At 45.8% G+C, this 16,941-nt stretch overlaps 1 protein-coding gene across 5 annotated transcripts in view; it reads left to right on the top strand.

Annotated features, from left to right (window-relative positions):
* The first annotated feature begins 5,952 nt into the window (after positions 1-5,952).
* The window catches only part of DOK4 (docking protein 4), a 30,141-nt gene continuing 19,152 nt past the window's right edge, over positions 5,953-16,941 (top strand). Inside the window, exons 1-2 of one of the 5 annotated variants that reach the window (XM_042438115.1) lie at positions 5,953-6,199; positions 14,089-14,373. In XM_042438115.1, the coding sequence (XP_042294049.1) occupies positions 14,308-14,373 (66 nt within the window). In that variant the 5' untranslated portion in view covers positions 5,953-6,199; positions 14,089-14,307. Of the gene's footprint in view, positions 6,210-13,495; positions 13,514-13,992; positions 14,374-16,941 lie in introns of those variants that run through there. The other 4 variants (XM_042438110.1, XM_042438113.1, XM_042438114.1 and 1 more) reach the window with 4 other exon arrangements.

The raw sequence follows: 16,941 nt of genomic DNA, 5'->3' as shown, positions 1-16,941 counted from the left end.
GGCCAAGCGTGTTGAAGCCATAGAAACTACATCAGAGAGCAGGCCAGCAGTGCATCCCTGGTTTTATTCTAATTTGGATTGGGGTGAGCAGCATACCTACCATGCTATTGTATACAACGGGACTTGAGCACCCATAGATTTTGGTATCCATTAGGACGTCCTAGAACCAAACCCCAGCGTATACCAAAGGCCTAATGGATATATCATACATTATCCTGGCTCATCCATGGAAATCCACTAGGTGACTTTGGACAAGCTGCCATCTCTCATATGGCAAATGCAAAGGCAAACCCCCTCTGAAAAAACCTTGCCAAGAAAACCTTGTAATAGATTTGACTTCAGGTCACCATAAGCTAGAAATGTTTTGAAGGCACACAACAACAAAACATACTTCTTCCTCCAGTCAGAAATAAGCTCCCACAATTATTTGATGGAGAGATTTCTGAGCTTTCTAGTGAAGAGAGCACACTGGGGTGACCGTGTCTGCTGACATTATCCATCAGTGTCCTTTGTGATCTCAGCAGGTGCAGATCATTGGGGAGGGTAGGCGAACCCTGGCGCTCTTCTGGCGAAGGGATTTCACTTGGCAGCCCTTTGATCAGTGTGCTGACAACATCAAAATCCCTCCTGTCTTCCCCTCCTTTCCTTCTTCTTTTTAAATGTGTGTGTATGCACATAGATGTGCATGCCTATACAAAGGATACTCTCCATGCGCTTGCCGGTCCATGAATAAAACATCGCCGGCTTGCAATTACTAGCTCGCCAAGGCTTATTCAGCTTGACGGCTAATATGGTTGTTGGAGGCGAGCCTAAAACAACGGTTGAAAATTAGGCTGTAACAGCCCATGATCGTCGTTTTATAGCAAACCCAGGGTTTATGTTTCCATCATCGCAGAGTGATGTAATTGTAGTGAGATCACTTCCTCTGTGCATAGAAGAAAAAGAGCACTACATGGGCCCCCAAGAACTGTTATAGGATGTCTAAGGAGATGCAGAGAGTTTTGCCCCATCCCAACACCAGAGTTGCAAAGAGGGAGTACTTTTGCTCACATGAAGGAGAATGACTTTGAGAGGTGGGTATTTTCACCCTGGAGAAGAGAAGGCTAAGAGAAGAGAAGGCTAGATTCTATAATTTTAGGGAGACTTGACCAGAAAAGGTAGTTTGGAGAATCTCTGCAATTGCTTGGATCACATTAGGATACCATCTGTGGCGTAGCCCAGACCTAAACCATTTAGGAGCCAGCATGGCCTAGTAGTTTGAGCGTCAGACTACAGCTTTGGAGACCAGAGTTCGATTCCCATTTAGCCATGGAGCCCACTGGGTGACCTTGCGCAAGTCACCCTCTCTCACCCTCCGAGGAAGGCCATGGTAAACCTCCTGTGAACAAACTTTGCCAAGAAAACCCCATTATAGATTTGCCTTAGGGATGCCGTAAGACAGAAATGACTTGAAAGCACACAACAACAAACCATATAGAGCTTTATAAGCCATAATAACCAACATTTTGTACCATGTGTGGATACAGACCAGTAGCCTAAGAAGGACTCAAAATAGCTCATCCCTGTTTGACAGCTGTCTCAGCAAGCAGACAGGTGACCCACTCAGGTGAGATGCACTCTATCTCTGCATGAATTATAACCATCATTTCTCATTTTCCATCTGTACAAAGAAATTGGTAAGAGCAGTTTTATACAAACGGATGTTCTCTTTTCCCCTCTTTTTTTAGTGGTATATAAAGTGCCCGCTCTATATTGGAAGCTGGAGGTTCAAGTTATCCCACCAGGAACAGCAACACAACCCCTGGCAGGCTCAGCTCCAACCTCTTTGCCTGGCATTAAATGTGTGCGTGTGTGTGTTGCCACATGAACATTACAGAGAGGAAGAGCAGTGGCGCATGGGAGCCGTGCGCTGAAAAGAACCAGGAGATGCAAGTGTATTAAATATTGATATTTCAATGAGATAATTCTGCTTGCTCTGGCTTTTAATTGATTGCCAGAAAGAGAAGTTCTCTTCTTAGGCTTTTTCTTAATTTGTGACAAGCATTCATAATTTTATAGCCAAGTAAATCAAGTCCAGAATAGCAAAGGTGTCCCTACAAATCATGCATGCCAGCCTAGACAGCTGTATGCAGCAAGGTCTACAGAATAGTTCAATAGATAGATAGATAGATAGATAGATAGATAGATAGATAGATAGATAAGCAAGCCAAACTGTTTTTTGGAAAGTTGAGCATGGCAGTTTCTTGTCCATTTGCTTTTGGGGACAGGCTCCAGAATAAACTCTGCTGCCATGCATGCTATAGCACATGACCATAATACTCAACAGCATTAAGCAGAGAGGCATGTGGCCAAAACCGGTGGCTTTCACCTTTTCTAGCTTAAGCGAATTCTTTGCATATTGGCATGTCTGTCAAGAAACCTTTGCATGGTTGACATGGAAGCTCAGAAAAGGGCAGAGGATTTTTGGTAGTTTATAAAATTGCTATAAATTATAGCATTGGGTTTGGAAGGATTCGGCAAAACAGGTGGATTCCTGTTTTGCTTGAACAGAAAAACTAAGGACACATTATGCACAAATGGACAGCAAGTAAGCTTGCCTCATAACGTGTCCTTAGCTTTTCAGTTCAAACATCCAACGTTCAACATCCAAAGAATGCATGATAAGGTCACCTTTTTAAGGTTTATCCAAATAAACCAAGTTTTCTGTGCTAGCTTTCAAGGCTCATTGGCTTCTTTGTCAGGCAAAGACGGCAAAAACAATCTCGCAGAGGTAGAAAGGTTAAGAGTCCCAGGTTGGCATCTTGCTTGCTTGAGATGTTGCAGAGAGGAAATCTAAGCCGACAGAAAGTTCAGGCATCCCTTCCCGTCAAAAGGGGAGTGAAATATCTAGGAAACAAAGGCAATAAAAGGATAAAAAAATTCTTCCCATCATTTGCAAGCCATTATTTCCCCACCCTTTGAGGTTCGTTCTGTCCCTGTCATTTACAGGGACGCAACATCCATGTTTGCAGAAGTGAGCGATCATAATCTCAAGACGATGAAAGCAACACATTTGCAGGGATGGGGATTGTGTGGCCCTCCAGATGTTGCTGAACTGCAACTCTCCACAACTCAGGACAGCATTGCCAATAGTGAAGAATACTAGGAACTGCGGTCCAACGACGATGGGAGTTGCAATCCAACACATTGTGGGAGGCCTGGGTTGAGCGAAGTAAGATGGAAGGCTGTTTCAGAAAGTTATGTTTTGTTTGTTTTGTGGGGCTGTGCAAACAGGATCCAGTTCCCAGCCATTCAAATCCAGCGAGGCTAGACAAGAGGGCAACCTTTCGTTCCTGATCCCAGTCTAGAAAGCAATATAAATGATGTAAAGCGTAGGTTCATTGATAGCTTCCTGTGAAGATACAGTGACAATTGAGGAATACAGTAATTGGGACGGCTGGGAAGCAGCGGCCAAGAGACCACCCAGCGTTCGATCAGACTTGACTTTTTAAAAGGAAGTTTTAAAAATCACAAACGGAGATAAATGTGTGTGTTTTCAAGTCGCCTGTCGATGGTGACCCTATGAATTTTATAGGGTTTTTAAGGCAATGAATCCTCAGAGGTTGTTTTGCCAGCCCCTTTCTCTGGAATATAGCCTACAGTGTCTTCCTGGATGGAAGAAAAGGGCTACCCTTTAGGGTCTCTTCCAACTCTATGATTTTATGATCCTACTTTTAAAATATCGTTCCCTGAAATCTACAAATGGCTGTGAATGTGGAAAAACTGCAAACAAAACAAGACTGTTCTTTTTTTACCTAAGAGAACACCTCTCTAGAAACCTGCTGGTCCTCCTTTGCAACTCTATGCTCAACATCGGCCAGAAGTTGGTCATAGAATCATTCTGGAGGACCTAGAGAAGCGTTTTCTCTAGGATCTTCTAGGTTCTCCAACACAACTCTATGGTCATTTCCCAGCAGAATTGCATTGGAGGACTTCCTAGAGATAACATATTAATCAGAACAACAAATAATCAAATCTGCAAAAGCCAAAGCTGCAAACGGAGAGGGCTGACTGTACTTCCTTTGCAACCCAATACGTCTCCATCCTTTGCAAGGCCACAGGCCCCTTTGTTAAACAGAGGACACTGGATTTCTCAAGAAGCCTGCATGTTTTTGCATCAGGGAAACTTTCAGTGGTGTTGAGGTTAAACACGTCATGGCATGTTTGGGCGTGTTTTATCCCATGGAAGGCATGGCTTGCTTGCAGCTTGAGAGGCAACGCGGCGGTGGCAACCTGGGGGTTAAGCCGAGGAATGCTGAGCACAGTCCGCCTGTCATTCTTCCTGCCCAGGGTCTGCTTCTTTTCCTCCTGCAGCTCCATCCGTCTGCATTAAAGTGACAGCCAGCTTCAAGCCAGAGTCTGCAGGAGTTGGATATTTCCTCTCCCAGATGAGTTGGGATGTGGGTCAGTCAGACTTAAAACAGAGCCATGCTTGCTGCTCCTGCCCTTGACTCTGTGCCTTACCTTCTCTAAAGCCTGCCTAAATACCCTAAAAGCACCAGATCCTATTTAATCTTGGAAGCTCGGCAGGGTCACCCTGGTTAATGTCCTAGAGATTATTCCTAGAGGACACTCTCTAGGCCTTTGTAGCATCTCCAGAGCAGTTCTATGGTCAGTTTCTGTTGGATGTTGACCACAGAGTTGCCCTGGAGGACCTAGAGATTCCTAGAGAGCACACTCTACTAGGCCTTTGTAGCTCCTTCGGCGCAGTTCTATGGTCAGTGTCTGTCGGACATTGACCACAGAGTTGCCCTGGAGGACCTAGAGATTCCTAGAGAGGACACTCTACTAGACCTTTGTAGCTCCTCCAGCGCAGTTCTATAGTCAGTGTCTGTTGGATGTTGACCACAGAGTTGCCCTGGAGAACCTAGAGATTCCTAGAGAGGACACTCTACTAAGCCTTTGTAGCTCCTCCGGCGCAGTTCTATGGTCAGTGTCTGTCGGACATTGACCACAGAGTTGCCCTGGAGGACCTAGTTTCCTAGAGACCACTCTACTAGGCCTTTGTAGCTCCTCCAGTGCAACTCTATGGTCAGTGTCTGTTGGACATTGACCATAGAGTTGCATTGGAGGACCTAGAGTTTCCTAGAGAGGTGTCCTCTCAGGTCAAAACATGGTGTTTTTGTGTTATTTGTGGTTTTTCCATATTCATGGTGGGGGTCTTGTGCCCCTAACCCCAGTAAATATGGAGGGACAAGTGTATATCTTTGTTGCTGCTATTGTTGTGTGCCTTCAAGTTGTGTCCAACTTATAGCAACTCTTAAGATGAAACTATGCTGAGGTTTTCTTAGCAGGTTTTGTCAGAGAAGAGTTTCTATTGCCTTCTTGAGACTGAGAGAATGTGGCTTGGCAAAGGGTTTCCATGGCTGAATGTGGTGGATTCGAACCCTGGTCACCAGAGGAATAGTTTTAACCCTCAAACTACACGGTCACACTGGGTCTCATACACACACACACATACTGTAAGTGTGTGTGTGCATTTCTACTCTCCCTTGGAGTCTCTACAGGCCCCAATGCCCTTTTGAGAGAGAGGCGCCTCCCCTGTTTCCCAGACGATTTTATCTGCTCCTCTCCTCTCAGGGTTGGCTTCCTTGAGGGGAAAAGACAACTTTTCTCCCAATGACTCATGTCTCCAGTCCTGGTTCCACACAATTTGTGTGTGTATCATCTGCCACGCTTTCTTATCCTGGAGTAACTAATCCTTCTGGCCTGTTTGTCAGCAAAGAGAAAGGGGAAAGGGGTCTGGGGGGAGACACCCCCCTCTTGTCCTCCTCTCCCTTCCTTTGTTCTTCCTTCCTCCCCCCTCCTCTCTCTCTCCCTCCCTCCCTCCTTTCTTTCTTCCTTTCTCCCTCCCTTCTTCCCTCTTCCTCCTCCTTCTCTCTGGCCAGGAGAGAGGGAGGGAGAGAGGGAGGGCTCAGGGTCGGCCTTGGTTCGGAGGCGCTGCTGCTCCAGTCCTGGGACCATTCCTCCGGAGAGGAGCCCAGGCCAAGGCGCCTCCCTGGCCTCGCTCCTCCTCCTCCTCCCTGGTTGCTGCTGCCTCTGCTGGAGCCATCCTGGGCCCTGGGGCTCCCTTCCTGCCTTCCCAGACACAGGAGGACACAAGATAGAAACACCCAGCAGAAGAAGAAGGAGAAGCTCTCCGCCTCCATTGGCCTCTCAGGTGAGCTCAGGTGAGGACGCCCTCGCTCCCTTCCTTCCTTCCTTCTCTCTTTTCCTTCCTTCCCTTCATCCCTTCTCTCTTTTCCTTCCTCCCTTCTCTCTTTCCCTTCCTTCCTTCCTTCCTTCCCTCCCTTCTCTCCTTCCTTCCTTCCTTCTCTCTTTTCCTTCCTTCCCTTCTCTCTTTTCCTTCCTCCTCTCTTTTCCTTCCTTCCTTCCCTTCTCTCCTTCCCTTCCTTCCTTCCTTCCTTCCTTCCTTCCCAGGAAGTGCCCAGGTAAGCCTCACTTGAGGGAGGAAGAAGGGCAGAAGGGGGTCCCTGGGGGTCTCCTTCATCCCAGCTGAGAGGTTTCAGCCCTGGCTTCTGGAGACTAAGGTTCCAGTCCTGGCTCTGCTATAGGACCCATTGGGGGACCCTGGGCCAGGCACACTCTCTCAGCCTCAGAGGAGGGGCAGGGTAAACCCTCCTCTGGAGTAAAGCTGGCCAAGAAGAACCCTGGTTCCCATGGGAGGGAGGAAAATGCCTTGATAAGCCACCTTGATAAGTTGGGGAAATTGCCATGCTAAGTCGGGGATGACTTGAAGGCACACCAGGACCATGCCGCAGCTGCCAGCATCCCATGGGGATGTTGCCCAGGAAATTAAAGTGGAATCGTAGCGCTGGAAGTGTATGCTTTCCAAAGGCATTTTAGCAGATAGTGTCACCCAACACGACCTACACCTCCCTAGTGAACAAATCTTGCCAAGAAGACCCCATGATAGGTTCACCTGTCAGTTGCCATAAGTCAGTGATGGCGAACCTATGGCACGCGTGCCAGAGGTGGCACTCAGAGCCCTCTCTGTGGGCACATGTGCCATCGTCCCAGCACAGAGTTTGCCAGAGTTTGTTACTGGAAAGCCAGAGGGACACGGCACTTTGCAATAAATAAGTGGGTTTTGAGTTGCAGTTTGGGCACTCGGCCTCTAAAAGGTTCACCATCACTGCCATACAAAGGACAAGCCAAAATCTCCCTGGAAGCCAAGATGATAAGATTGAGGTTGGAGTACAGTGGGCCCTTGTTATCCGCTGGGGTTTGGTTCCAGGACCCTCCATGGATACCAAAACCCATGGATGCTCAAGTCCCATTAAATACAATGCAGTATCAAATGGCAAAATCAAGATTTGCTTATTGGAATTCATACACACACACACACACACGCCATAGATACACTCATCCCTCCATATTTGCGACTTTGATATTTGTGGATTTGATTATTCACAGATTTGATTAATATGTTCTCTCTAGGAATCTCTAGGTCCTCCAGTGAAACTCTATGGTCAACTTTAACCAAAGGTTGCGCTGAAGGACCTAGAGATCCCTAGAGAGAGCACTCCACTAGGCCTTTGTAGCTCCTCCATCACAATTCTTTGGTCAATGTCTGGCAGATGTTGACCACAGAGTTGCACTGGAGGAACTAGAGACTCCTAGAGAGGTGTCCTCTCGGGTAAAAACATAGTGTTTTCGTTATTTGTGTTTTTTCTATATTCACGGGGGTCTTGTGCCCCTAGCCCTAGCGAATATGGAGGGACAAGTGTAAATAAATACAGCATGACTGTGCCATACGTGAGCTCACCATACGCAGATTTAGGGTTACGCAGATGGCAAGCCCTGATATGATGAATGGGGCATGCACCCATGACATGCGCCGTGCTGCACACCATAGGGACGCACCCCATTCAAATGAATGGGGCTTCATCATACACAGGATTTGCCTTATGCGGTGGGTCCGGAATGGATCCCCATGTAAGGCAAGGGCGCACTGTAAATAAATAAACAAATAAATAAATAAACACCACAGCCTGTTTCTACCCAAAGGTACGGTAGGCGTTTGAGGAGCAGCGGTGTCACTGCCTTTAAGGGTGTCACCTGGTACATTTCGCATCCCTCGTGCCACCAAAGTGATGCCACTGTTAACAAGAACAACATCTGGTGCAAAGCTAGCTAGCAAGTTGCTCAGAGGCTTGGTAAGGGCAGCAGGCTAAACAGAATCATGCCATTACAACTTCTCATAGGGAAACTATGAGATGCAGGACTTGGTGAGTCAACAGGGAAGCTTTAGTTTGTTTGTCTAGGTTGCTTTGGCTCCTGTCAGGGGTGCCTTTGCCTCTCCCCACACACTAAGCCCCCACTTGCTGTGTATCCCTTACTACCCCTTTCAGATGCCTCTGCTTCCCTCCCAGTCCCTGAACCTGGCCCACCCTTCTGCGGAATAACTCCCCAGGGCTGGTGGTCAGTGCCTGGTGCCAGTTGTGTTTACCCAGCCAGGAGTTAATTACGGCTGGTTGTCTTGGGGAGGGGAAAAAACCCAACTATATTGCTATGTACGGGTTGCAATAATAGCTCTGGAGCCAGAGTGGTTAATAACACAGAGAGAGATGCAGAAAACAACTGCTTTAGGGTTGGGGTGGGGAGAGGGGAAGCGTCAGCGCCATTCTTTCCTCAGTAGGCGTATTTGCAGGTTTGCCAGGAGTGCAAAGCTCCTTGCACGCGCGTGTGAGAAGCCAGGGCTCAGTTGTGCCAAAGAGAGCGTGCAAAATGGTGAAAGGGAGGAAGAGAGAGATTAGCTGGGACCTGTCAGATTTTATCAATTGGTCCTCCTCTTATTTGCACACTCAGATATTCCTGGGTCTCAAGGGAGCCCCAGTGTTCATCTTCATATCTGCCTGGAAGGACTGGCCTTTCTTTTTTAAGTAGTTGCTGTTGCTTTTCATCATTTCTCTTTTAATTACAGTATGTGCAGTCAGTCCTCCTTATCCATGGATTTTCAAGCATCCACAGCTAGAAAATACTTTAAAAGTATACAGATTTCCAATGTGAAGTCGAAGGCTTTCACAGCCGGCATCCACCGTTTTTTGTGCGTTTCTCAGGCTATGTTTCTCAGGCTATGTGGCCATGTTCTAGAAGAGTTTATTCAGAGAAGATGCCAGCCATAGATGCTGCCAAAACATCAGGAATAAACTGTTCTAGAACATGGACACCTAGCCCAGAAAACCCACAAAAAACTATGGATGCCAGCCATGAAAGCCTTCAACTTCCCATAGTTCTTTAGTGTCAGTATCAAAACCATTGGCTCTTTAAGATATATTTTTCCAGCCTTGAGTTTCCCTCTTTTTCTTCTGGAAGACAAAGTTAGCCAAAACTTGTATTATAATGTTATATCCCTGCTGTAATTAAAAAGAGAAATAATGCAAAGTAACAGCAACTATTTTTACAGGCAGATATTAAGATAAAGACTGTGTGGCTTCCTTGGAGCCTGGGAGTGTTTGAGTCTGCAAATAAAAGGAGGCCGATTGATAACATCTGATCCATTGATAAGAAGGGGGTTGACTCTGGAAGGATTACAAGACACAAATTGTGTACTGTTAATGCTCAGAAAAGAGGTAGGGGTATGTGGTGTGTATAAGAGACAGGCAGAGGAAAGAAAGTGTGTGTGTGTGTGTGTGTGTGTGTGTGAGAAGACCCTTGTTTCCATGCAAGCCATACAAAGACAGCGGTTTTAAATTCCTTTCCAATTTGGGAGCCTGGCGAATGAATCCTTTGGGAGAGATGGAGCCAGGTGCCACTTCTTCAGGCTTGCGGCCCCTTTCTGAACTTTATGGGGAAGAAAACACTGATAAGATCCCATTGGCACAGCCGGGTTGGATTGCAACTCAGAGACAGGAAGGGGCTGGAAGGGAATTTGGGATTTGTACAGATCCCCGAATAAAGTTAGACAAAGCCAGGTTAAGAAGACAGACCACAGTTGGATGGGTTTTATGGTCAGAAAGAAGAAGGTGACACTGATAGATCATTGCAGGATGGAGGAGGAGAAATATCTAAGGCCTCCCTTTTCCTCGAGGAGAGATAGCAGAGCTATTGGGAGATAAGATGGCCTCATCCTTCTTTGCTTTGATTTACAGGGTTATTTGTTCATTCTACAAGGCATCTTTGCAAGAGGTCTTGATCAGCAAGAATGTGTAGACACACACATACACACCAGATCCTTTTGGTAGTTAGAGGACTCTGAAGACCAGGTGTCGAATCCTTGCTCAGTCTCAGGCAAGTCACCTTGGGCAAGTCACACTCTTTCAGCTTCAGAGGAAGGCAAAGGCAAGCTCCCTCTGGACAAACTGTGCCAAGAAATCCTATGACAGGTTAGCCTTAGGGTTGCCAAAAGTCAGAAACTTCAGCTGTTGCTGAAGGAGAGGGGTAGAAATAATATTTCTGTTGAAAGCCATCTCTCATGAGTAAGCAGGATCCATTGGCTGTACAAAAGATCTGCTCCTGGCAGGACTGGAGTCTGCTAAAATAATGTTTTCTGTTCTAAACCTGCAGTTTTTGCACTTTGTTTGAGGATGTTGCCATAGGTCCTGTCACAGTGCAGGTCTCCACTTCTTTTCTTACACTATTGAGCATTATGTGAAAGTGATAATTTAGTCTAGGGGGGAAGGGACCCACAGAAGTTGGACCCATCCTCAAAAAGCTCCTGTTAATTTTGCAAAGGTTTGTGCACTGTAGATGTTCCCAGTAAATTTCACTGTCCCCATTGATAAGATGTCATAGCGATGCACAAAACCAGGACATGAGCTGTATTCCTGTATAGCCCTAATCCCTTATGAGGATGCAGATAAAACCTAAAAGTCTACAGTTCTGGTCCTGAAGTCACCACAGGTCAGGCGTCCCTAGATGCATGCATGCAAAAAAGTGTGTTTGTGTGTATTTAGCCCTGGAGTCTGCAAGCACAGAGACCGGTATTTGGCTTTGGAGTGAATCTGTTGGTTTTTGTACTATTATCTCTGCATGAATTATTTAAAGCAAAGGCTCGGCAACTCATTGTGCGGAGTACGGCTCCAGCTGGGCGGACGCCTTTGGTGTGTTGATGGAGGCGGCATCGAAAATCACAGGGACGGGAGCAGAGGTGGAGAGGTGTTTGCTTTCAGGCCGGGTGTGGGATAGCTCTCCGACTCTTTAAAAGAGCCTTTGGTTTGCAGAGGATGTGAGAGCAGCATGCGGAGGGTGAAAGGGCAATGGGGGTGATGGTGCTAAGGGGGGATTTATTTTCAAAATACATGGAGTCAAGGTCATCCAGTGAAATGGAGAGGTGGTGGGTTTCTCCAATGAAACAGGACCCTTGGTCGGGGACTTTGGGATTGACAGTGATGACCTTGGGACCTCAAGGGGTCAGAACTTGACCTCCGCAAGAGACACAAGGGAACAAGTGGAAGCTGAGCCAAATATTCCACCGCAGGGTTATTCAGATGGTGAAAATAATCCCGGTACAATCTGGGATTCACATGCATTTCGAGCGCAACCGAGTAAGCATGGCGTACTGGTTTGCACGTTGGACTGTTACTCTGGAGACCAAGGTTCAATTCCCTGCTCAGCCAAGAAAAGCCAATGCTAGGTTCACCTTAGGGTTGTCATAAATCAGAAATGACTCAAAGGCACACGACAACAAGGACAAGCCCCGAGTAGCCCTGTCCTGGAATAAATCTCCATTCCATGCTCTTCCCTTTTCTTCTTCTCCTCCATCTCTTGGACAGAGCTTTCATTTCTGGGCCTGACAATTTGGCTCTCCTTCAAGAGCATTCCATCTGGCACAGAAAAATCCCCTTTTTCTTTTTTTGTCTTGCAAGGGCAAGTTTCCAACCACAAGCGTCCTTAGTTTCCCAAACGCTGTGTGGGGCCTTGGCCTCAGAGCAGGAGACACTGCTGTTTTGGAAGGCTGCCTACTGCTCTTGCAAAAGATGCTTTCCAGTTTTCCCCTCTCCTCTGAAGCAGAACAATGGCAGCTGGGCCTTTTAGCCCTGTCTCTGGTTTTCCTGCCTCGGTCTGGACTGATACCAGTTTATTTGCATTAGGAGCCAGCAGTGGCCTCAAGTCCACTTTGGGTTCCCAGTTCAGGATCATTCCAGGCTTCAAAAGCAAAAGCTGAGACTGAGGGACAATTCCTAGCATTACTGTATACAAGTCTAGAGACTGACCCAAAAAACCTTATCAGCTCAACATTGATGCCATAACAAACTGCAGTTCCCTGACTTCCATAGCATTGTGCCATGGCAGTTAAAGTGGTGTCAGATTGGATTATTTCTCCAGTACAGATGTAGTCTCAGTGCTTACTTTATTTACCAACCGTCCCAAACAGCTTGCATTTGGAGACAAGAGTGGAAAGAGCTGAGAGAGAGTTCATAATGGATGGGTAGATGGATGCACCGAGGACTAATTCTGACAGGTGCTGACGGTTGTCTTTTGGAGGAATCCACCTTTCTGCTGAGCATGCTCCCTCCAGAAGTCTCATTTCCTGCTCATGCGATCATACAGACAATTGCTTAGAAAGCATCAATGTCACATGCAGTGTAATATGATGATGCAACGTCTCTATGCATGTATTTGCATGCTGCAGTCCAGAAATCCCTTTATGGAGCTGGAGAGAATGGAGTTGGTGAGAATTATCCCCAAACTGAAGCCGGAGTGATGAAAGGACACCCCATTCTCCTTGCCCTGTCCCCCCCCCCCCACATTTTAACCATCTCTTTATCTATTTACACGTCCCATCTTACACCTGCCCAACTTGACCGTCACTTTTTAAACACTTGGTTCTTATGCATCCATTCGTTATTCCTAACAAAAGTCCACTACTAATACATTAGGCATCATTGCAAGACTTGAGCAGGGCTGTTGATGTTAGAGTGACTTAGTGAAGGTCTCTCATTGGTTTGGTGGCATTTAACAACAGCAGCAAACCAGAGGGAAATATTCATATTTTCTCTGAAGCAGGGAGAAAATTCCTGTGATTATTATTAATTCTTGCATGTGAAGAGGAAATAGTTAAGGGATTGGCATCCTGGGTGTAGGAACCTGAATGGGTGAACAGGGAGGGAAGGGGCTGCTGGAAGCCAGCTTTGTGCCTTTGTTCTTACTCCTCAGCTGTGTGCCAAGCTGGTTGTGCTCATCTGTTCCTCATTAGGGATCCAAAGCCTCGGCTTTAGTAATTAACTCTGTCAGAGTAACGAGGGAGGAGAAGAGGCTGGCATGGGACCCTCACATATCATATATTCTGATATTTCAGACTAACATAGCTATAGTTTCTGGATTAATATTTCTTCTTTCTGGATCATTTAATGCACGTCTGATTGATATTGTCTGAGGAGGCTCCAATTACATTACTGTCTTGGTGGACCAATTTTGCCAGATCATTTTTTGGGTGAGCTCATTCTCCCTCTTAGCTTAGTCTTGGGGGACCCCCACTCCCCTATTCTAGGACCTAAGAGCTATCCATCTGATGAGAAGGGAAGAACATGTATGTTTTTGACAGCCTTGTGACATATGTTTTTGACATCAGGACAACTTGATGATTGCAAAACTGAGGGTCTGGGAAATGAGAAGTATTTAAAACTATTTGCAAGATGTGCTCCTCTGAAGTGACCATTTGGTGGCTGGGTACAGAAAATGCACTCAGATTCAGATGTGTTCATAACTTACGAAACCCTGTCCTTGCCTTCCAAGGTCTGCAAGAAAATCCCAAGTATTTCTAGGTGCAGAATTGGAAAATGTTCTTTTTTGCAATCCTTCACACTTTAAAATATATATTTATATATATATTCCCTTGCTTGTTGGGCCTGTCAGAAACCTTTCCTTAATTTGAGCTCTCAAATGCCTGGTGGGTTAAAGGCTGGGCTGTTCCATTCCCTTGCCTGCCGGCTATAAAATCCACCTTTTATTCTTCTAAATGGTTTAGTCGAAAGGGAGGTGGTGATGGTGATGGTGGGCGAAAAGGATGGGAAGGAAGGAGGAAAGGGTGGAGGAGCAACAAAAATAAAGGAGCAAGAGAAAGATGTCACAGTCTCTAATCTCTGTGTCGTTTTTATTTTCCAGCAAAGGAGAGGAAGCATCGAGCTTCCGATGGGAACAATGCTGAGAAAGAAGGGAGGGGAATGGACCAGCCTGCTGGCGAAAGTCTGAAAACAGGTGAATGGAGAAGGAGCAGAGAGGGAGGAGAGGAAAGAGATTAACGCTAAGCTGTAGAAGAGGTGCCACGGAGAGCCTCTTTGGCTCGGCGGAGACGGATTCTGGCTGCGCCGCTGTGGCCGAGCCATGGCTACGAATTTCAACGACATTGTCAAACAGGGATACGTGAAAATGAAGAGCCGAAAGCTGGGGGTAAGTGTGCAGACACAATTGCAAATGGTTCTTCATAGGTGGATTTAATCCGTTTTGCATCTTTGTGGAGATGTGGGCAGGTGTGGCGGATGAGAAATGTAGTCTGAGTCTTTGCTTTTGTCTGGAAGAATTCTTTGCTGGAGCATCTCTCCATCTCCTTTTCCCCATCTGGGCTTCCTTTAACAGACCTTAATTCCCCTTCGGTTCTGTCCCAATGATGTGAATCTGGGTCTGGCGAAGGTGCCAGAAGCTGGTCATTTCCTAACATTTGCTGTGGTCGATACGGTAAATGTAGATTTCATGATGGAAACATCTAAGGCAGCTTTGTATGTTCAGCCAGGAAGATTTCCTTCCAGGAAGCGCGTTGGTTGCAGATTTTGAAATGTCTTTGGTGCCGGGGAGAAAAGCTCTGTGTATGTATGTGTATTTTATGGATCTGTATGGCAAGAATGAACCCTCCCTGGTTATGAAGATGTTTTGTGGAAACCTGATTTTGTATGCTTTTGTGGCACACCCTTCCTCTGGGGACTCCAAGCACTTGAGCTTGGAAAGCTTATGCAAGTGTAGTAAGGTTTTATTTTGTAATCTCTGCTGTTTTATCACCACTGGGATAAAAATTGGGAGCAGGCTGCATTTTATTGCATTCTGCTGCATTTTATTGCATTGCCTTGGTTATAATTGTCTGGCTCTTCTTAATGGGTGGATTTCAAAGGTATCTCTCCCACACAGGTTTTTTAATAATTTAACTATTGCTGTTCCATGTCTTTAGCAAAAAAAAAATGGGCTAGGATTTGGTCATAGTGGCTGGAAAATGTTTGGGAAATCAAGATTTCTCTTGTTTTCTCTCATTCTGTCGAGAGAAGAGACGTCATGTTGTGGTTGCGTTTTTGCTGGGCGCCTCCGACCCACATGGGCAGGACCGACTCAGATGATGCCACCAGACCCCAGCAAGATCTCTCTGTCAATCTGTTGAGGGATCTTGCCACAGATTCCAGAATTGGATACCTCTTGGGGCTTGGCTTGTAGGGTGGGTCTTGGCTCTGAGTTTCTCAGTGGTCCTTGTTTGCAAGAAGAGCATCTCCAGCGAGAAAAGCAAGCATTCTTCTTCTTCTTTCTCATTTCTACCTGGCAACTGAGCTCTGTAGCATGTTGTGTCCAATAGAAATTAACATTTTCTACTTAGATAGATAGCTAGATGGATAGATGGATAGATAATAGAGATAAATAGATAGGTAATAAGAGTGATTAACAAACAGAAAATAGTTCAATTAATAAGAATCCCTGGTAGGATACAGTCCATCACTTCAGATAGATAGATAGATAGCATGATTAACAGAAAATAGTTTTTAGTCTGGTCAGATGCAGTTCATGACAGACAGACAGAATTTAACTATTAAGTTTCGTTTGTTTATCCCTCCAATGTGCATATATATTATTGATTAACTGTATCTTACTGGGATCCAGCACAAACTTATAAGAAGAGCTATTGGTCTGCTTTTAAATCATATCATCATCTCTCCCCTCTTTATCTATAAGATCTCTAAAATAATTTCTGGGTCCTGGTCCCAGGTCTTTCAGGTCTCCCTACTGTTCATTACATCAACAGCCTAACATTTCAGATTATGATTTGATGAACAGTCCTTGTTTCCTATTGAAGGCCTTGGGAAAGAAGGGTCCATTTATGGGTCTATTCTTATGGGTATATTTCTGCTTACAGTCCAGTGACTACATCAGGGTGGGCACAGTGTGTTGCCCATGGTCCCCAAGGGGCCGACTATCCTAGAGGATGGATTTGTTGAGACTATTATCCTTGCGACAATTATGTCTGGGCTCAGAGGAAGGAAGGGAGTGAAGAAACTAAAATATCTTGAAAAGGAAGGAGGGCTGCTTCCGGACCATAACAGTTTGTAACTGCAGTTTGTAGAAGACTATACTCTTTACACACACACACACACACACACACACACACACACACACACCTTATACCCGAACAATCCTGGCATCCATTCATATGGAGAACCAGAACGTGTGAACCCATTTAAAAAAGTGAGTCCAAAGCGTGGAAGAGACAGAACTGGAAGGAAGATAAACTTCAGCATTTCTCATTGTTTGTGTTTGATTCCACTGTTGTTGCTGCTGTACTACTATTCACTTCTGCCATTATCCTCATTGCTATTGGGGTTATGGCTGCATTTTGTTGGTTCAGTCTGGCTGCTCCCAAGCTTTGCCCACCGCTGATGTGGCAATGACAAGATGTGGCAATGGACACTAGTGCAGATGGCATTAATAAATGAGAATTGGTCAGTGCTTGGAGGAGGAGAAGTCCATCAATGGCTACTAGTCATGAAGTTCAAACGCCAAATGTCTCTCAGTGCCAAGCTTGGGAGCAAGTTACCATCATGCCCTTCTTCTTGGACATCATGTTGGCATTAAAATGCCAGACTTTGGGCCTTCTGGGCATATACACATACATATGTGTATGTTGATGTGGCAAGGCTCATTGTGAGGCAATTTTGGGGGGAAAACTACTCTAATGAGGCTCCCTAGTCTTGCAGAATATATTTTGGA

This window comes from Sceloporus undulatus, chromosome 8 (assembly GCF_019175285.1).
Source record: "Sceloporus undulatus isolate JIND9_A2432 ecotype Alabama chromosome 8, SceUnd_v1.1, whole genome shotgun sequence".
Lineage (NCBI taxonomy): Eukaryota > Metazoa > Chordata > Lepidosauria > Squamata > Phrynosomatidae > Sceloporus > Sceloporus undulatus.
The sequence above is the reverse complement of the archived record's forward strand: the minus strand, read 5'-3'. Positions and strand labels throughout refer to the sequence as shown.